Here is a 21,302-nt window from a genome sequence, read left to right as displayed (position 1 = left end):
TTGGGCAATGTCCCAGGTGGGTTCCAGGCCCATGCCAGCACCTCAGGCCACCTCTTGGCAGCACACCAAGCTAAGCCAGGCGGCCGACTACTTTCCTGGTGTCAGCCTACTGCCAGTTGTCCATCCGGGAGCTTGGACAGCTGGCATTCTGGTGGGGTCACAACAGGGCAGCTGGCCACGGGCCATGGAGACTGGCTAGCACAGAGAGGCTTCTGATGTGTCCAGCTGAGAAAGGCAGGAAGCTGGAGTTCAATTAGAAATGCTTTCACCAAAAATGGTTAAAATAGAGACCAGTTGGCCATGATGGCCTTGACAGTTAGAGATTGGGAATGGCACAGGTCAGACCTGAGGGCCTCTCCCTGAGCAGCCTCTGCTAGGTGCAAACCCAGACCCCCTGAAGCCCATGCGCTTTCCTTGGTGGCAAGCCCAGATCAGAGAAGGAAGACTCAGTGGGGTGACACGCTCTCACAGTCTTAGCTTTCCTGGATGAAGTAACCGCCTTGAGGACCTGGGGGTCAGATATGACCTGCAATTATATTACTTGGCCTATCCTGTTCACACGTTTGGTGCAGTGGTTAACATGGTGCTTGGGGATTCCTGCACTCTGTCAGAGGGCCTGGGTTTGAGTACCAGTTCTGTACTTGTTTTGAAAGAGTTACAGACAGAGGGAGAATTAGAGAGAGAGAGAGCGAGCAAGCTTTCATGTACCAACTCACTACCCAGATGGCCACAATGGCTGGGGCTGGGCCACGTAGAAGCCAGAATCCGGAAGCTCCATGGGTGTTCTAAGCGGGCCATCTTCTCCAGCTGTCCTAGACCATCAGCAGTGAGCTGAACTGGAAGAAGAGCAGCCAGCACTTGAACGGCACCCAGATGAGACGCTGGCATCATAGGCGGTAGTTTTGCCTGTTATACCATGACGCTGGCCCGTTAGCTCTGCTTCTGATCCCAGCTTCTGGCTAATGTGCCTTTGGAGAGGCAGTAGGTGTCCCATCCTGTGACACAGGGACTTTGATATATGCACTGAGACAAATCATGATGTGGCCTTGTTGTGCCTCCCTGTACCATGGCCCTGGCTGAGCCCGGATTTCTGGGGGTTGCCCCTCACTGGAGGATACCCCTGCCTGGTTTTCTCTTCCTCAGTCCTCTTCATTTTGTAGAGGAGGAAACTGAGGCACAGGCTGTGGTGGATTAAAGATGATAAAAAACAGAGCTGGCACCTGCAAACCCAGCTTTCCATATGGGCGCTGGTTCATGTCCCAGCGGCTCCATTTCTGATCCAGCTTCCTGTTGATGGCCTGCTAAAAGCAGGACCTCCTTGGGCCCCTGGGTCCACATGGAAACCTGGATGAAGCTCCTGGATTCTGACGTCACCCTGGCTCAGCTCTGGCCATTGATGTCTTCTGGAGTGTAAACTAGCATACAGATGATCTCTATCTTCCTTTTTTTTTTCTCTGTAACTCTTTCAAAACAAATGGATAAAAAACAAACAAACAAACAAAAACCCCACAGCTTCTGAGACTTCGCAATGCCTGTCATTCACTCACCGAGAGGCGGAGCCTTGTTTTCTTCCTGGATGGATCTCTGCTGGCCTTGTGACTTGCGCTGGTCAAGACAGTGTGGCAAGGTCACAACATGGCCCCCAGAGATACATGCCTTCTATGGGCCTCCGAACAGCTGGCCCGGGAGGACCTAAAGCAACAGAGTTGGGGGAGCAACACACCTCACCAGGCTGTTTATTCTGTCTTGGGTAGGTGCAGGACGGGCTCTGTTCTCCTCCAGCTTCCTCTGTACTGTGAGACTGGAGGAGGTTGATTCTGCTAGGGCTCCTGCCGGGGCCTTGCTGCTTCCCTCCTCCTCCTGGCTATGCCTGCTGATCACTCGACTCTCAGGGATGCTGGTATGAGATGCAGTGGGAGCATGTTACACTTCTGTCTACTAAACATCCCACAGAAGTTAACACACATGCCATAGAGCTAGCCGTCTGAGCCAACGTGACGGGTGCCGTGGATTTGGGGACTCGAATGCAGCGTCTGTGTCACAACTCAGTGTGGCCATCGCATCATCCAGCTTCAGAACATGTCACCTCCCCCTGCTTCCTTCCCCGACCCTGCCGCCACCATGCCCCTTGCAGCTTCTGTGGCTCCAAGTCTCCTAGAAACCTTTTGCAAGCAAACTCCTTGGGCAACTTGCTGCTTCCGTTAGCGTAATAGCCTCAAGTTCATCCGTGCTGAGCAGGTGTCAGAAGTTTCCTTCCCTTTTAAGGCTGAGGAATACCCTGCTGCGTAGACGCCACGTTTTGCCGGGGCATTCCTCTGATAATAGACATCTGGCTGTTGCACAAAAGACTGTCACAGCCATGACTGTGCAGCTGAGTCCCCATTTTCAAGCGCTTGGTGGAGGGTGTCTGCCTGAAGTGGGGCGGCTGGGCCAGATGATGACTCTATATGTAATTTCTACTTTGAGAGGCCATGTAAATGCTTCCCATGGTGGGAGAATATATACTCTACTTTTAAAATTTTTATTTTCTCTTATTATTATTTACATAATTGAGAGGGATGCACGCCCTTGGGGCCTCTGATTAGGGTAGGGAGGGTCAGGTATGGTGGAGGGTGGGTGGGACAAACACTTCAGTTTTTTTTTTTCTCCTGTGTCTTCAGGGGAAGGGTGGGGGAGGGGCCTCTCCTTGCTGTGAAACTACATCAGCAACCAGGGGATGGGGGACAGTCATTTGATAATGCCTTAGAGACCCCAATGTGGGGAAGAATGTTCTATGCATGTTATTTGAGTAGTTTTTGTAGTTCTATAAAGTTGTTGGTTTCATTGTTCGAGGGTTGAGAAAAATCTTTCCAAGGTCTGTTGGTAGACAAAGTCCACCTTAGCGCATTCACAGACCCAGGACATGCTGCAAAGCTTGGCCGGGACAAGTGTTCAGCCGGTTCTGCTGTCCTTCCTCTGATGAGGTGGTTGATAGCCATGCTACCCTACATGAGCAGGCTGTCTTGTCCTCCATGTGTGTCTGGACATGCTGTCCACTGCACTGACATCAGCAACTGAAAAGGCCCAGGAGGGCCCGGCGGCGTGGCGTAACAGCTAAAGTCCTTGCCTTCAACGCACCGGGATCCCTGGAAGACCTGGAAGAGGTTCCTGGTTCCTGGCTTCGGATCGGCGCAGCACCGGCCGTTGCGGCTCACTTGGGGAGTGAATCATTGGACAGAAGATCTTCCTCTCTGTCTCTCCTCCTCTCTGTATATCTGACTTTGTAATGAAAATAAATAAATCTTTTTTTTAAAAAAAGAAAAGGCCCAGGAGATGCATTCCAAGGTCAAACAACACAGCCTGTGACTTTTTTCCCCAGTGGCCAGGGTCTGAGTCCAGCAGTCCAGCTCGGGAGTCCCCCAAGAAGCCTCATCTGGGGTGACCTCAGGCATGTCAGGTTCAGTCTGTCACTTGCCCCAACCAATGCACTACCAGTGGATGCAGATGTCTGCTCAGTTCTGGCCCAGCTCCATAACTCATGCAAACTGATGGGTGCTGTGGCCCAGAGCAGCCATGCTGCCAATAGACCATGCCCTCATGTACATGAGTGGGTGCCTTGGGCGACCCCTGATAACCTCCACCAGGCCGATCCCCTGGTTTTTGTGTGTGCCAGACTCTGCTGCGGTGTAGCCCAGCCCAGACCCACATCCCATCTAGCTTTTGTACACACCCTTGGCTGTTGTGGCTTACCTCAGTCCACCCTGTCCCCAGACCTGGTCTTGATGTATGCCAAAAGGTGCTGGCATCTTGTCCAGCCTGGTTGTCATGTTCACCACAGCCTAGCAGGGGAGTGTCCATAGTTTCCCTGCCCTGGACCTTGTACCTGCCAAGACAGTACTGCGGTCAAACCTGACATGACTTGCACCCAGTCCCAGTTGAGTGATTTTCAAAAATCCTTGCTCATGCTTTAAAACAAATGCAGATGGCACCAGAGCGAGACAGCTAGTTATCAAAGGAACTGTTTCTTGTGCATCATTCTAGAAAATGTCCAACCACCCGGAGGCGTGTGGACGTGTGCATTTTTCCTTCATCACCAGATCGCCCTAAGCAAGGTCTCGATGGGCTTTGAAAGCACATTAGTAAAGGAAGCATGAGTAACACAGGCATGCCTGTTCTGAGTACAATGAGTAGTTTCTCATGGAACCAAGATGCCATGCAAGCGTCATCACTAATTCCAAATCATGACAGTCACCCGAAAAGGAGGCCTGCCGGTATCAGCAGTCAGTACTAATCCTTGCCCCTCAGCCCTAATAACCATGAATATTCCTGTATGTGTTGACCTGCTATAGGCAGTTGCTATAAATCAGTGGAATTGTGTGCAATCTTTTTTGGGCAGCTATCTTCTCTGGGCATCCCACGCACACCCATATCGTGTGTCTTTCTTCTTCTTCTTTTTCTGGTCAAACCACATTCCATTGGAGGGATACACTGCAATGGGGGCACTGTTGCTTATTAAAAATGTTGTTGTGAGGCCAGCGCAGTGGTGTAGCAAGCTAATCCTCCACCTGCAATGCTGACAGCCCATACGGGTGCCAGTTTGAGTCCTGTTTGCCCCACTTCCAATCCGGCATCCTGTTAAAGTGTCCTGGGGGAAAGCAATGGAAGATGTCCCAAGTCCTTGGGTCCCTGAACCCATGTGGGAGACGCGAAAGAAGCTCCTGGTTCCAACTTCCACCTGGGCTAGCCCTGCCCATTTATGGCCACTTGGGGGAGTGAACCACTGGATGGCAGGTCTTTCTGTCACTTCCTCCCTCTCTCTGTAACTCTGCCTCCCAAATAAGTCTTAAAAAGGAAGAGCGCTGCTATGGGTATTCACATACAGGATTTTGTGTAGACATGTCTTCATTATTCTTGGACATATACCCAGGACCTGCTGTGTGTATGAACCTGGACACGAACTCCAACCAGGTTTGCATCGTCACACCTGTTGCAGCGTGCAGACTGAGTTAGCTAATATGAAAAGCAAGCAGGATGTGGGAAGCACTCAGATGTTGTCTCTTGGTATCAATCTTTGGCCCCAGGATTCAAAGCCACGTGGGCCTTTTGTCGCAAGTGGGAAAAGCCCACTGGGGGTGTGGGGGTCCCCGCCCCGCGCCCCGCCTACGTCACGTGGGTCCCGGCAGATCTCGCGCGCCGCCCCGCGGCTCTCGCGCACGCGCGGCTGCGGGCTGGGGGCGGGTTCGGCGCCGGTGACCACAGGCTGCGGGGCGGCAGCGCGGTGTCCGGCGCTCGCTCGTGCGAGGCGGCTGGTTCTCCTTCGGCCGCGCGGCTCGAACGCCACCGCCGCCGCCGGACCCGACATGGACCTCCCGGTGCTGCTCCCCGCCCCTGCCGCGCGCAGAGGCCAATATGGCGGCGGCGAGCCGGGCAAGCTTCGCCGAGGCCCGGGGCCTCCCCTCGGCTCGGGCCCCGCGCGCCGCCGCCTCCTGCTTCTGAGGGGCTCCGAAGATGGCGGGCCTGGGCCACGGCACGAGGAGGCTCCGGGGCCGAGCCCCCCGCCGGCCGAGGACGGCGGCGACGCCTTCGTGGTGCTGCTGGAGGTGGCGCGCGGCACCGCCACTACCACCGAGGCTCCGGAGCGGCGCGAGGCCGAGCCCGCCCCCGGCTCCGCTGGCCGAGCCGAGCAGGGCCCCAGCGGCCCGGCCGCCGCCCCCGCCGCCGCTGCCACCGCCGCTGCCGCCTCCTCCGGCCCCGGTCCCGCCCTCTCGGGCACCGTCACCATCAACAACCAGAACCTGCTGGTGCGCTTTGACAACGGGGTCTTCACCCTGGCCCCCGCGCCGCCGCCCGCGTCCGTGCAGTCGCCAAGCTGTCGGCCCGCCCCGGCCGGCCAGGCCATCGTGGTGAACCCAGCCGAGAATCCTCGCGGGGTCCCGGGCTCCGGCCCCGGCGCGCCGGGCTACCGCTGTCCCGAGCCGCAGTGCGCGCTGGCCTTCGCCAAAAAGCACCAGCTCAAAGTGCACCTGCTGACGCACGGAGGCCTCCAGGGCCGGCGGCCTTTTAAGTGCCCGCTGGAGGGCTGCGGCTGGGCCTTCACCACCTCCTACAAGCTCAAGCGGCACCTGCAGTCGCACGACAAGCTTCGGCCGTTCAGCTGCCCGGTGAGCGGCTGCGGCAAGAAATTCACCACGATCTACAACCTCAAGGCGCACATGAAAGGCCACGAGCAGGAGAGCTTGTTCAAGTGCGAGGTGTGCTCCGAGCGCTTCCCCACGCACGCCAAGCTCAGCTCTCACCAGCGCAGCCACTTCGAGCCCGAGCGCCCTTACAAGTGTGATTTTCCCGGTAACAGCATGACGCGAGTTGGGCGGGTGTAAGCTTTGTGGGAGGGGGTCCCCAGCGGGCCGGAGTGTCTTGGTTGCCAGCCAACCCGACCTGCCAGCTAGATCGACCTGCAGGGGGACCGCGGGCGTCCGTGCTGCTCCGCCCATCCCAGCAGAATTTAAAGGATGGTTTGGCTCCAGTGTGTTTGTGTTTTAGTTCCTGCAAGATGATTGGTTTTGAGGTCTGGCCTCTGCCTTGTTGGATTTTCTGCAGCGAGGTGGTACAGCTGTCCTTCCAGGTGGGGCGGCCACGCCTCTTGTGCTGTTTCGGTTGAGTGAAAGTAAGCAGCTTTTCGCGGAGTTGCTCCGAGTTAGGTCTCTTTAGCTTCCTCTTTGTCATTTGCTAACGGTTATTTGGCCATTGTGTGTTTCCAGGGGACCCACACCCTGCCAGGGCATAGGAATGAGTGTAGCAGGTGGAATGCCTTCCTGCAGTGTGCCTAGCCAGTGTGGACAAGGACACATGCTATTCTGATAAGATGCCTTGTTACAGTCTGTGGAAACCTAGGAAATTAGAGAGTAAGGTGGAGGGTGTTGACAGGGCCTGACCCTGCGTTCCCATGTGGCGCTGGACTGTCTGGGACAAACCTCGGGAGAAGGCACTGGCTCACGGCTGCTTAGGGGGGACCCTGGAGGCGTGGCTGAGCCATGGGCTTCCGTAGCAGCAGGGGAGGACCAGTGAAGAAGCACCTCCAGGGACCCAGAACTGAGTTTTCTGAGGGTGTGAGCTAGGGGGTGCATGGATGGGTGGTGAGGAAGGATCACACAGGTGGCATCCCTGGGCACCTGTTACTCATCTGAGGGAGAGGTCTTGTGTAGGATGGGGGGGTTAGCTTCAGTTCCCAACCTTGCCAGTTGGGAACCTCTGTGAGGGTAGACACCAGGATTGAGGCTAAAGGGGGTGATTTTAGGGTGTTTAGAAGATCCACGATTCCCAGTTAAATGTTGCTGGGTCACAACGAGTTCCTTGGGCCAGATGCCTTAGGCTGTGCTGTTCAGTGTTTGCCTTGGTGGCAAGTCACAGGCATGGTGACAGCATGTCCAAGGCTCTGAGGGGAGCTGCACCTGGGACACCTGTTGACCGTGGTGTGACCTCCACTTCCCACCCTGTTGGGGCACTGAGGAGTTCTGTGAAAGAAATGCTGGTGTTGCGGACCGGGAGCGAGAGCCAGGGGCTGAAGACTGATCAGGTGCAGGCAGGGGACGCTGAGGAAACGAGCAATGGTAGAGTAGAGGAAGGGCTGGCATTTAGAGGTGTCGGGGTGCTTTGTGCACCTGCTCCTGCCAGGGGTGAGTGGTCTCAGCTGCTAGCATGGTTTGTAACTTTTCAAAACCTACTCTTGGCTGACAGAATCTTGTTTCTTAGTACTTAATTCCTCCTGGGTTTCTTTTGGGGGGTCTCAAGTGAACCACTGTGACAACTGGTTTGTGGAAGAGCCATGGAGGGTGTGCGCTGTTAGAGCCTCAGTCCTGGGGAGTGGGGAACAGTGAGGGGAGCAGGGGGACAGCTTTGTCTTCATCAGTTGCTGCATCTCCAGGTTGTGGACATGCCTGCCATCTCCTCTGCTAGCTGTGTTACGGACTCAGACTGGGCTGGTCCAGCCTTGGGCAAGGGTCTCTCCTCGCCTGCTTTGGCGGAGCGGCAGGGTGGGCGTGTGGTGCGGGCACACTGTGAGCGGCTTTGTTTCTCCTCCCAGGCTGTGAGAAGACGTTCATCACCGTGAGCGCCCTGTTCTCCCATAACCGAGCTCACTTTCGGGAGCAGGAGCTCTTCTCTTGCTCCTTTCCTGGATGCAGCAAACAGTACGACAAAGCCTGTCGGCTGAAAATCCACCTGCGGAGCCACACAGGTGAGGCTTGTGTGCACGTAGCGCTGGTGGGGCCTCGGGCTGTCCTGTTGGCAGTGCCATTGGTGTTTATGCTGTGTGACGTTCTCTTTTTCAAGGTGAGAGGCCTTTTGTGTGTGACTCTGACAGTTGTGGCTGGACATTCACCAGTATGTCCAAACTTCTGCGGCACAAAAGGTGAGACATCCTTTTGCGTTTTGGGTCTGTGTTACTGGCTTTTGGAAAGCAGTGGTTTGTAAGGGGCAGAAGTCCATGGATGAAAATATTTGTAGGTGTTACAGTCATTAAAACAAAGCCCAAGGTGAGAAAAATGAACCAGGCAAGCAGCTGCAGACCCCAGGGGTTGAGGACAGTCTGAGCTGTCCTCAAATGTCCAGGGGCCACTGGGCACTTGATGTGTGGCTTTCACCCTTCATGGCCGTGCCAAGCAGGTGTGGTGGTTCCCGTGCTTGTCTGAAGCCACCTCGCTGGCTGTGAGGGGTGTCTAAAAGCTGTTCCTGTGGGGGCGGTCACGGCCTTTGCCAGTTCCCAAAAGAAGGTACTGTTAGCCTGCAGCCGGGCCTCCTGCAGCTCGGAAAGCTCTGCTCCCGGGAACTGCTCGGCAGCCTCGCCCCTGCACTCGGAGCTCCACACTTGCGGGGACAAGGCAGCATCACTTGTAGGTCTGTTCTGCTGGCTTAGTCACAAAAGTAGTGTTTCTGGCAATAGGGTAGCTGTGCACAGATCTCACGTGGACAGAGATGTTCTGAGCTGTCCTCATCGCTTTCGAAGCGTGGAGTGTGTTTGTGGGTGTGTTTGGCACAATGTGAAACACGAGAATCCCCTTGGGGCTTTGTAACAGGGAGGTGAGTGTGTTATCCACCCTCTGCGCTTGTGTTCCCATAGGAAACATGACGACGACCGCAGGTTCACCTGCCCCGTGGAAGGCTGTGGCAAGTCGTTCACACGAGCGGAGCACTTGAAGGGCCACAGCGTGACCCACCTGGGCACAAAGCCCTTCGCCTGCCCTGTGGAAGGTAGATTTTAATGCACTGCTTTGGGTTGTAAACCAAGTATCCTGGCAACAAGACCGTTGTGAGTTCCAGTTGTTCAGGGGTCAGTTGCAGTTGCTTGGTAGAAGCTGTCAGTCACAGCTTTGTGTGTACAGGCTCATGGAGTGAGCTGTGGTGTCCTGGCAAGTGCAAATGTGAGACTCAGAACCTGGTGTGGCTCCTGGTCCTGTCCCATTTGGGTCATGGTTCTGGTTAGGTCATCTGTGGAGCGTGGTCATTGTGGAGATCAGGTGAAAATGGTCTTTTATGTGTCTGTCCAGCTGACTTTCTACAGAGTATCAGAGAGATGTTGGTATTTTAAAGATTTTTATTTTTATTATGAAGTCAGATATACAGAGAGGAGGAGAGACAGAGAGGAAGATCTTCCATCCGATGATTCACTCCCCAGGTGAGCCGCAACGGGCCAGTGCGTGCCGATCCGATGCCGGGAACCAGGAACCTCCTCCAGGTCTCCCACACGGGTGTAGTGTCCCAATGCGTTGGGCCGTCCTCGGCTGCCTTCCCAGGCCACAAGCAGGGAGCTGGATGGGAAGTGGAGCTGCCGGGATTAGAACCTGCGCCCATATGGGATCCCGGCGCATTGAAGGCGAGGACTTTAGCCGCTAGACCACGTCGCCGGGCTCGAGATGTTGATATTTAAAATGCAGAAGTCACAGTGTGTTTGCCAAGAGCCTCTCTGGTGGCTCCCTGTTACTCTAGAACAGTAGGAACCCGGCGGGGCTGGGAGCCAAGCCTGGGACAATCATCAGCTCCAGCGCTGGCCCTGCCACTCCCTGAAGTGACCTCAGACCAGCTGCTGTTCTGTAATGTGGTTTTCTTACCAGGAAAAGGGGGACGGGCCCATTTAAAGCCAAGATACAAACGTAACTAACACAAGCTCCCGATTGGATGGCTGAGACAGGGCTCTCCCTCTGGCAGAGCTGCAGGTGTATGGAGGGGCTGCTGGCAAAGCCTCATGGAGTGAGAGGGGCCTCCCGTTCAGAGGAGCCAGGGGAGCTACCCAGACATGCATGGATGTGGACTCGGGTGGCCATGGGGGTGGGAGGCAGCAGGACCAGCCCGGGAGTCTCCTAGGTGCTGGAGGAGCAAGTCTGGTGGTTATGGTGCATGAATTAGGGGAGTACACTGGAGCCATGGCTCCGCTTCATGGCTGGAAACCATAGATCTGTCAGCAAAGTCCTGCTCATCCTGGGGAGGCTGGATTGGCACTGCGGTAGCACGGGGGAAAGCTGTGCTGATGTCAGTGGTGGGAGGTAGTAGAGGGATGGTGATGGATTTGCACCCAGATGGTGCTCCCGGGGAGAGGCTGTGGCTGGGGTCACTACCCCTGCTGGGCCAGGACACAGGAGAGCTAGCCTCAGTGCAGGTGTTAGAATTGGGTCTGGACAAGTAAGTTCGGGTGCTCACAGGACCCTGCTGAGAACCTGCAGGGGAATGGTGTTCACCATGCAAATAATCTGCAGGCAGCAGGGAAGGCATCATTTGGTGCCAGGGCCACCCTTGAGAAGTGGGCATCACACCTGTTGCAAAGGTCCACAGAAGATAACTTGTGAGGCCACGGAACTTGTAGATGGCTGAGCTTGAACTGCTCTCTCAGTCCAGACTGCCTTCGTGGCCTTGCACTCCGCAGCTGGGCGCTCTCCTTGGCCTGCAGCCCCCTAATGCTAACCCTTGGGCAGTCACTTACTGTGTTGTGCCAGTTGCAAGACCCTGTTCCCGTGTTCTCGAGAGATGTGCTGTGCCCTCTGCTCCTGGAACCTGTCTTTGGTCCTGAGTTAGTGCAGCTCTTCAGTGGTCCTGGTAACCTGGTCCTGCCAGACCCCAGGTTCCTGCCTGCCTGAGAGCGCCACTTGCCTAGGGCACAGCTTCAAGTGTGGGAAAGGAGGGCACATAGAGAAGGTGGCTGGGATTTGAGCTCAGTCTTCCTTTTCATGCCCACAAGCAGATCTAGGGCATAAGCAAGTTGGGCAAGTGGGACTGGTAGACAGAGGTTCAGGATCAGACTCCACCGGTGTCCTTGCCTTCAACTTGCTTGGTCGCTTGGGCCATGCTCTTTTCATGGTGGTAAAAATAAAAGGAGTGGACTTGAGTGATCTGGTGTGGTGATTTCCAACACTAAGTGAAGGGTTACTTCTTATAGTGATAGCTTCACACAGAGGAGTGTAACATTTCTTGCAGTTGAACTTGTAGGGAATTGTTTGGGCTTAATCGTCCCCCTGGTCCCTTGCAGTGGATGGTGAGACAGCACAGAGTCTGTCATTCCAGGGCTGATGCAGGACTTAGAATTGCTGTGGTTTTCATGATCTCTCTCTGTCCAAACCAGGTGGCTTCTGACCGAATCCTTGTTGTGCACTCGTTAGGGAATATTGGTGTTCAGGAGCCCATGGAAAAGGACATTTTTTTCTCTTTTAAATTCATGCATAATGGCTTCTCAGTTATGGAAATGTATAGTGATGGAGTACTGGGGTCTGTCATATACAGACGTGGGGGTATAATGGAACATGCATCCCTGCTTCCAGACGAAAGACGGATTCCCAATGAAACTGTTGGTCATGTGTAGACAATGGGATGCTGGACTGTCTGACATTGTCTGTACCAACAGTGTTGGGGTGCACTTAAATAAGAGACTGATAGAATCATGATTCGTTATGAAGGACTACACCATTGAAGTAAAATTGGGAAAATCTGTTGGGGGAATCCCAGCCTATATGAAATTGTACCACATACTTCAAAATTCAAAATAAAAATATGCTTAAAAAATCCATGCATAGTTTATTTTGGAATATAATTTTTTTCTAACTTTCTGAGTATCCCTTGTCCATGTGGCTTGCCAATGGTCAGCATGTGGGGTTTTGGGTCTCGTGCTATGGTGGTATGAGCCATGGCAGCCACTGGTTCCTTGGTAACTTCCGTACTCTGTTGCAGGGTGTTGTGCTAGGTTCTCTGCTCGCAGCAGTCTGTACATTCACTCGAAGAAGCACCTGCAGGACGTGGCTGCTCCGAAAAACCGCTGCCCAGTCTCCAGCTGCAACCGACTCTTCACCTCCAAGCACAGTTTGAAGGCGCATGTGGTCAGACAGCACAGCCGGCGCCAAGGTCTGCTGGCTGCGCCCTCGGGGGGTGGGCCCTGTAGAGCATGTGGCTGGAGTGTGTGAGAGGAGCGGGGCTGGTGCTGCTCTGTCACCTGCTCCGGATGGTCTCTGACGGGAAACTGTAGCTTTGGAACACGGGTGCCACTTCTTGCCTCTGAGTAATGTTCAGTCTTTTCCGTTGCGTTTCCCCAGTATTTTCCCTAAGCTGTATCCACTGTGACCAGGATCCTAAATTCCTAGGCCTGGGGCCCTTGCTCCTTGTGTCTGGTCGCCCTTGCCTCCTTCCTCCTCCACTGCTGCTGGTCTCCCCCTGCCAGGTTTCCTGTGGGGGTAGAAGGGTTGAAGACCAGAGCAAGCTGTGTGGCAGGAGTGGCCCGGAGGCAGGCAGGACTGCAGTGGGAGAGGAGCCTTCATGGTAGCCCAGGGCCATGTGAAGACAGCAGATTCAGCCCACGAGTGAGCACCTGGCTCCGGGCGGCTGTCACACACGAGTCTCAGAATCATGTCTTTATTCTGTGAGCAGGACTCTAGGGCATCCTGTGGGCATCAGTGGTGGCCTTTCTTGTTAGTGTGCCCATGTGCTCTTTCTCTGGGCTTGATGGGGAGCCTGCTGTGGCATTGGCTTTTGCTGTCCTGCATGATGGGGTGTGGCCTTGTCCCTGTGGGTGTCCTGGGCAGCAGACATGGCTCTGAGCCCCATATCCTCAGCTTGGAAATGGGGCGGTTGAGGTGAATGGCTGGGGGACGTGACTCGGTGCCCAGTGCAGAGCTGGGGCTCAGGGAAGGGTGCTGACCTTCCTGTTTGTGATCCCTTCGGAAGTGGTCACTTGGTTTGTCAGGTGGCCCATGGGCTCTTGTGTCACAGTCCATAGCAGTTGCCATTTAGCTTTATGTCCAGAGATGCTGCTGCCCTAGCCTCATGACTTGAGCAGAGTGGAATGCGTGTCCTCTGCCCTCATGGTGGACACTGTCCCCTGTGCTCCAAGGCTCTCGGCAACCAGTTCCGTCTGGCTTTGAGCTGGCCAGCCTCGCTCAGTCTCTCGCTTTCCTAACTGGGCTCATCCGCAAGTCAGCAGAGGCACAGTCCCTAAACTCCACCTGGATGGGAGACCTTGGGTGCTTCTGTCGCACCCTGTGTTTCCCAGACCAGTATTTATGATGTGAGGTCGTTTCCTACCACCTGTTGGGATGGGTGACGAAGCATCCCAGTCCTCGCCTACTGTAAAGCTTAGCATCATTAGATGACTGTGGGCTTGTGCCAGGCCCTTGATGGGTGGTTTGAGTTCGCCCACTTGGGTTCCCAAGATGTAGGTAATCTGCTCTGTCACTGATGACACTGAGGCAGAAAGTTCAAGGCCAAGGTCATACAGGTAGGACGTTTTGGAGGTGGGGTTTGGGCCTCTAACCTAAAGCTGCAACGGCTGGTCAGCATACTGCCCCTAATCATTCCCCAACGGCTCACCTCAGGGTGCCTCTCGCTCTTACCGGCTGATGGGATTGGCAGACCCAAGTTCTAATCTATCTTCTCTTTCTCTGGGGAAGTCTGTTGCCTCCTTGAGAATCTGAGACACGGATATAAAGTGCCTGATATGGAACTAAACTGACCTTTCTCTTGCTGTGTGTGGGTTCCAGTGCCAGACCATGGGATTTAGGAAGAGGACAGGAAATGCTGTCCTAAGGGGAAGCTTGCCAACTTCTGGAACAGAAGTCAAATGTCATAAAATAACTAGAGTATTCATTGCTTTTTCAGATCTCTTACCTCAGCTAGACACTCCAAGTTCTCTTACACCCAGCAGTGAACTCAGCAGCCCAGGCCAGAGTGAGCTCACTAACCTAGATCTGGCAGCGCTCTTCTCGGACGCTCCCAATGGTGGTGGTTCAGCAGGTGGGTCAGACGAGGTGCTGCGCTCTGGCATCCTGACCATCGATGTCACCTCTGTGGGCTCCTCTCTGGGAGGGACCGTCCCTGCTAATAACAGCTCCCTGGGGCCCATCGATCCTCTGGTCCTCGTGGCCCACAGTGATGTTTCTCCAAGTCTCGATAGTCCTCTTGTCCTCGGGACGGCTGCCACAGTCCTCCCGCCAGGCAGCTTCAGCATGGATGACGTGCAGACTGTGAGCACCGGAGCACTGGGCTGCCTGGTGGCCCTGCCCATGAAGAACTTGAGTCAGGACCCCCTGACCCTGACCTCCAGCACTACCTTGGCCGCGCACATCACCAGAGCAGCCTCTGCAAGCACCTCCCAGGAACATGGCAGTGCCCCGGAACTGGGGGAGCAGGACTCACCACCTGGCTGCATGGTGCTGGGGCCTCATGGAGGCAGCCCTGGGCCCCCAGCAGAGCGTCCTGGTGCCCAGAAGGAAACAGAGCTCCCTGCGGGCCCTGGCAGCCTCCATTTAGTATGACGCACTCTGTTCTGTCGCCACTGTGTAGCTCCCACCCCGCCACTGTGGTTGTGGTTGTGGTCATGGGGAAGCTATGGACCGACCCTGTCTATGCAGACGCTCTTCCTGCTTTGCAGAAGGACGGAGCCCTGGGCTGCAGGTCTGGAGAGCGGAGTCTGACCTTGCGTCTGGAACTGACACATCCTTAAGACCTTGAGCAAATCACTTAACCTATCTGAGCCTTAAATTCTCATTTATTTAAAAAATAAGGGGATTTGGCTAGATAATTTCTAAGGTCCTTTTGAGTTCCGTGATTGGTGATAATGTGTTCCTTTTCTCAAGAAAATTGGGTCATTTCGTAATCTTGAAATGTTTTGTGTCTGTACTTTTCACATTAAGGACAAGTCCAACAGAGGAGGCATTGATACTAAACTACCTTGAAAGGCTTGATGGGAACTCACCATGCCGAGATTTTTTTTTTTTTAGCAGAATAAATGAAACAGGAGCAGTTTGTGACCTTCATTCTTGGAGGATCCTCACAGCTCTTCACCTTGGAGGCTGGGGAGTTCAATAGACTATATTTATATCAGTGATAGCATTTACTATAATTTAACTTAAACTTATTTAATTAAAGATCCTGGGAGAGAGTCTTCCCTAGCATCAGATGGAATAATCACATGGTTGTGTCTCTTATTGGCACAAGTTAGATTGGTTGGCGACGCTGCTGTCTTTGACAGCGCCAAGTCTTAATTTCTCACAGCTTAGCTCAGTCTCTGGGAGCAGAATGAGCTGTGGGGGCACCTTGGGCACAGCGCTGTGAAGTGTCTGACATCTGAGCACAGGGCAGTCTGTCTCTCCGTCTCTGGTGTCGGGCTTGTTGGTGGCAGAGGCTCACTTGCTGGCCATGCTCAGGTTGCTCCAGCTGTCGCCCAGGGGACAAGTGACTGGGCAGGGTCAGGAGGTGCCACAGATTGCAGTGAATTGGGCAGTCAGTCCCACAGGGACTCTCGTGGCTGCCGTACCTACAGGGCCTCACCTGGGTGGCAGCAGAGAAGCCTGCCACAGCTGGATCCCGACCCCTGTTCATTTTCTTGTTAGCTGCATAACTTTGGTCCCCTTGCTTGCCTGAGCACCCGTGGTGTGTAGTGAAAGGGTATTAGATATTGCCAAGAGCTGATGAGGGCTGCCTTTCGTTTGTTTGTTCTCCCCTTTTTGTAGTGATAAGAATTAAAATTGTCTTATAAAACATGTACACATGTTTAAGTCCTAGTAGAGGACTGTTTGGCTGGCTTTCCTTCGGTAAGTTTGCTCCAGCTGTTTTGACCTAGAAGCCACTGAGGGTGGCACCTACCGCCAGAGCCACCCCTGTGGCGAGCAGGGGAGTCAGGGCATCCGGGGAAGGCAGGCATTGGTCTCAGAAAGGGGAGAAGTCTGCCCTGCAGCTAGAGCAGATTCTGTGAAACATTTTCATGGATGTTAGACTTAGGAATGCTCCATGTTGCTTCTCTGGCTAATAAAATCATGTTTACTGCTCCCCTGGCTTTGATCAGCTATTGCCATAGCTGAATGCAGCAGGTGGTTCTCAATGTGCCCTTGCCAGAGACTGCAGAAGTGGTTGTAGGTACTCACGGGTGGTCCAGCAGCAGACCTGGGGCTCTGCTCTCTTCCCTTTGCTCCCCTGCCACTACTGCACAGATCAGGTGACTGACACACTTTTCTTTGGTCTCAGGAAAGTGGGGGCTCAGCAAGAACTAATTATCGAGCCATTCAAATAGCCAAGGAAACAAAGCAGGAAGGAATGGAGAGCCATGCAGGTGAGGCGCGTGCTGCAGGGTGGGACACAGGCTGGGCTGGCTGGCTGCGTGCAGCCCGAGCAGGAAGCATGGGGGCAGGACAGGTGTTTCTCTGTTCTTTGTTTCATTTTTATGTCGCATATGTCCTTTTCTGCTCTTTAGGTTTATCTAAACTTCAGGGGGAAAAATGTAGTCACAGAATTCCCAGCAGTGTGTGATAGGAACATGTCCCGTTCTTGCCACCCCTCCCCCCGCCCCGAAACCAAAGAAAGCTTTGTGAAAGTTTGGGGATCAAACACAGGTGTCACTTACCTGGAGGGCTGATAAGGCATAGAAGCAAAGCGTGCCAGGTGTCAGGAGAGCAGAGCCCAGGACCTGGTACAGAGGGGCCGCTGGCCCAGCGGGGCATTGTGCCAACCCTGGAGATGGGCCTGACCTACTCTCCCCAAGAGACATGTTCCTGTGTGTCTTGTGTGGTCTTGTGGCCCTCAGTACAGCTTAGGTTGGAATCAAAAAGTCAACACCATACTTGAATTTTCAAAGAACACCTTGTGGACCAAATAAGAATAGAGGAGTGGGAGAGGGATGTGGGCATGGCCCAGGGCTTCCCTTTCACGTGAACATGAGCAGGGTGGGGACACAGTGATAGAGCAACCGGTGAACCTTTGGTCAGGGCAATGGTGAATTCTCACAGTATATTCTTTTGTGTGTCTCATTTGTCTTATAATTGCTTTAAATTTACTTTTAAAATGTCAAAGGATACGTGGCATCAGTGATGCAGTTTTCTATCTTGTTTCCTAATAGTATTATGGCTTTATATTTAAAATAAATAATAACTTTGCTTTCTGTTGATGAGTTTCTTAAAGCATATTTTTCACTGTAACAGCTGAGGGGTATGTCTGTGTTGACTTTGATGTAGAAAGGGCTGCTTCCATGGTTCTCAGAGATGCTAGTAGAAGGCATGGTGGTGGACGTTTACAGAAAGGCCCCACACATTGTGGTTTTGCTGGGCCTGTAGGTAATCTTGAACTTTAAAAAAAAAATCTGTAAGAATTTGGGTGTATAATATATGTTACCTTGATTGCATTGATTACATGGGAGAAATATCTAGAGGTGATTTTCTTTCATTGCTTTTATTCTTTCAGCATTAGCTTTAAAAATAAGGGCCTTTTAAAAATATTGCCACATAAACCGTTACTTCTTGTAAAATCAACAGTATTTCCTTAACACAAGTATCTAGCAAGTATGTACTTTTCACTTGTCTCAATTATGAATATTTGTAACTGTTGGAATCTCTTCAGGTAAGATTCATCCCTGCTGTGTTGTGTAAGTCTCTTACAGCTGTAGCTTTCTCCCGTTTTTGTGGCAGACACTGGGTTGGTTGTTCATGGCGTTTGCTGATTGTGTCACTGAGGTTGAGTTCCAGGTCCTTCTGTGTGTGTTTCCTGTACATCAGCCATGACATCCAGTGGCATGATCCAGTTGTTCTGGGGCTGACCACAGCGTGAGCAAGCTGGGGGAGACTGTTGCAGGAGGCCTCTGCTACTGGGGGTCTGTTCTTGATATTGACAGCCAGTGGGATTCATGGACTGGATGCCTCTTTTGCTTGGAGGTCGCAGGATTCTCAGTCTCCTTTAATTCTATCATTCCCCATTTAATTCTATCATTCCCCTTTCCCCATCAGCTAGAATAATTAGGTAAGCAGTGACTGGCAGTCACTCCTCTATCCTGAGGCATGGGTCATGCAGCAAAATGACAATGACCTTGCTCATGAATGTTCCTTCACGTTCTCTGTGACAATGAGCATTTAGGGATTTTAAACATTTATAGATGAGTACAGGAATAGAACTTGTCGGCCAGGTCACCCGTTTGCGTTGGTGCAGGCAGTGGGAAGCTGTGCTTGTTGGGGTGGGGACATTCCTTGCTCACCTTGGGGTGTCCTTGTCTTCCCAGTCTTGGAATTGACCTCCTCTCCAGTGACCATCCCACTGGGTGTGCGTCCTGAGTCTGGGAATCCTTCCCCTGTATTTTGAGTTCAAAATTTTTACATTTTAGAAACACACTTCACATTTCCTAGGTGTGGCCTTGTTACTTAAGAAGTCCGAGAAGAACATCTGTAGCCTCATGTCTGTTCAGGTCAGTTTTGCTGCTAAATTGTTTTTGGCACAGGAAATAATCTTCAAGGGTGGACATTTGAGTTTCGTAGTTTTATGGGTTTCAGAATCATGGTTGAGGGGTGTGGCCCTGTGGCCCACCCCGACAGAAGTCGGTTGCAATGTGTTGGGGCTGTTAGTGGAGCTGGGTCACTTGTACACAGGATTCCATGAAAATTAGACTAAAAGCAGAGTACATTTTTGTTGGAAACGCATATTTACAGGGAGAAGAGCCAGAGAAAGATCTTGTCCACTGATGGACTCCCCAAAGGGCCACAACGATTGGAACTGAGTCAATATGAAGCTAGGAGCCAGGAACCTTTTCCAAATCTCCCAAGTGGTGTAGTGTCCCAGGGCTTTGGGTTATCCTCTACTGCTTTTCCAGGCTGCAAGCAGGAAATTGGATGGAAAGTGGAGCAACTGGGACATGAACCCGGCGCCCATATGGGATCCCAGCATTGCAAGCAGAGGATTAGCCAATAAAACCACTGCATCAACCCCCACATTGGTTTTATTGTTAAAACAGTGTCAGCCTTTATAAAATCTTGAGTGGAGCCAGCTTCAGAAGTGGCAGGGGCAAAGGAAGGAAGATGGCACGATTGCCCTTCAGAACCTGTGGGCCTCACTTCTGTGTGTTCAGTCGACCTTAGATCCTAGTGGCGCAACATAAGTGGTATGTGCCACAATACTCGCGGGGGATTTTTTTTTCTTGTCGTTTCCTGATACCTGTTTGTTATTTCTCCTGTAGCATGTGTGTTGTGTTTGGTACTGGGAGTAGTCTGCAGGTGAAGTACATGAGCAGATGTGCAGATAGGTGCTGGGCCACCCTGTTTGTGTAAGGGACTTGGATACAGAGCGTGGTCTCCCCAGGGGCTCCTGGAGCCAGTCCTGGGTGGATACCAATGGCAGCTGTGTCATGGGTGCTTGCCCTGAGGGACAGAGGATGGCAGGATGCCTTGTGGCAGGGCAGAAGGTCTCTGTCATAGGAAACCTGGAAGTGAGCCTGACTGCCCTGGGCAGAGCAGAGACATGCCATCTGCGTGGCGTGGATGAGGCTCTTACCCTGTGTAGAAATCCTTGGCCAGAAGCAAAGCTAACGAGGTGGAAGCAAATTGTAAAATAGAAGGTTGGCGTGGATGGGAGAAACACGCTTCAAGGATAAAGAATTGGGTCAGAGAGCTTCCCTGTGTGTGTGGTTGCTGTGTGGGGTTCCCACAGCACAAGTGTACGAATCACAGAATGCAGTGGCAAGCAGCTGCTGGGCTACACTCTCCTGTTCAGCACCAACGATAGCATTTCCGGAGGGAGGACTCTGCAGAGTCCTGAGGAGGGCTTAGCTTTCGTGTGATGCTGGACTACAGCAGGGTAGCCGAGAGTGTTGGTGCACTCCTGTCCAGTGACGATAGGGCAGCACCACAGTTAGCTTGCATTTTAAGACAGAAACAGGCACACCAGGCTGCAGAAGGGTAAACTCAAGTCTCCGTGCTAAGGGTGACAGCCTGTGCGTGTGTACAAAGCTTCCTGTGCGGAGCAAGCCCACCCACCCTCAGGTCAGCTTCCACTTCTGTCTGCACTGCTTGGCTAAGGGAAGCGAGAGCACCAGACTTGAGTCCCAGATTACATGGGAAATGCAGAAATAGGCAGGTGTTAGGTCATCCATACACTGATCTGGTCAAACAGGAGCCTGGATCCTTTCATGTAGGTGCAGGGTCCCAAGGCTTTGGGCCATCCTCGACCGCTTTCCCCAGGCCACAAACACGGAGTTGGATGGTAATCAGGGCTGCCAGACATGAACTGGCACCCATATAGGATCCCAGCATGTGCAAGGCAAGGACTTTAGCCACTAAGCTATCACGCTGGACCTGAACCACATGTTTATATGTGCTAAAGTGAAAATTAGGAAAGGAGCTGAGTCATGTTGGTATTGACTGATGGGTCTTAGATGGGACAGGTATTTGAAGGAGAGTCAGGTCTTCCTTCTGCTGGTTCACTCCCCAGATGGCCACTATGGCCAGAGCTGGACTGATTGAAAGATAAGAACTCTTTCTGGGTCTCCCATGTGGGTTCAAGTGCCCAAGGATTTGGGTCGTCCTCCGCTGCTTTCCCAGGCCATGAGCAGAGAGCTGAATAGGAAGTGGAACAGCTGGAACTCAAACCTGTGTCCATGTGGGATCCTGGCACCACAGGTGGAGAATTATTGTGCTATTCCACCATGCCATCCCTGTGATGAACTATTTTTGAAAGGCTCATTCCAGCTGCTTTTTGGGAAAGAACAGGTGGCATGAGAGGAAATGAGGTGTGTAGTTGATGTGACTCAGAGAAAGGTGGTGTAGGGGCTTTCACTGCTGGCGAAGACAGTCCTGGGGCTGTGACAGCTAGGGCCACAGGAGGGGCTGGGTGTCAGGTGGCACAGCCAGGAAACCAACCTGGGAATTGTTTGTGCCCTGGTGGTGTGCCTGGGCATGAGAGTGCATGCATAGATGTGCATCCTTGGAGCTGGAGGACTTGTGTGAAGGCCTTCCTGGGGACTGCAGACAAGTGGGAGCTGTGTGTCTCCAGGGAGCATTCTCACAAGGTTCATGGCATTGTCTGCTAAGAGCGAAAGAGGGCACACGAAT

General features: G+C 53.1%; 1 protein-coding gene across 2 annotated transcripts; it reads left to right on the top strand.

Moving 5' to 3' along the window:
- Positions 1-5,186: 5,186 nt before the first annotated feature.
- On the top strand, positions 5,187-17,381 carry ZXDC (ZXD family zinc finger C). 2 transcript variants are annotated; one of them, XM_058678495.1, is made up of 7 exons: positions 5,187-6,324; positions 8,060-8,212; positions 8,308-8,386; positions 9,095-9,225; positions 12,187-12,357; positions 14,104-14,753; positions 16,468-17,381. In XM_058678495.1, exons 1-7 carry the CDS (start codon positions 5,340-5,342, stop codon positions 16,747-16,749), a joined length of 2,451 nt encoding a protein of 816 aa, XP_058534478.1. In that variant the 5' UTR covers positions 5,187-5,339; the 3' UTR covers positions 16,750-17,381. The 2 variants fall into 2 exon arrangements, with proteins under 2 accessions (XP_058534478.1, XP_058534477.1); XM_058678494.1 differs by having other exon boundaries at positions 14,104-17,381.
- The last annotated feature ends 3,921 nt before the right edge of the window (positions 17,382-21,302 follow it).

The sequence above is a fragment of the Ochotona princeps genome, chromosome 21, assembly GCF_030435755.1.
Source record: "Ochotona princeps isolate mOchPri1 chromosome 21, mOchPri1.hap1, whole genome shotgun sequence".
Lineage (NCBI taxonomy): Eukaryota > Metazoa > Chordata > Mammalia > Lagomorpha > Ochotonidae > Ochotona > Ochotona princeps.
Note: the sequence above shows the minus strand (reverse complement) of the source record. Positions and strands in the feature narration are given on the sequence as shown.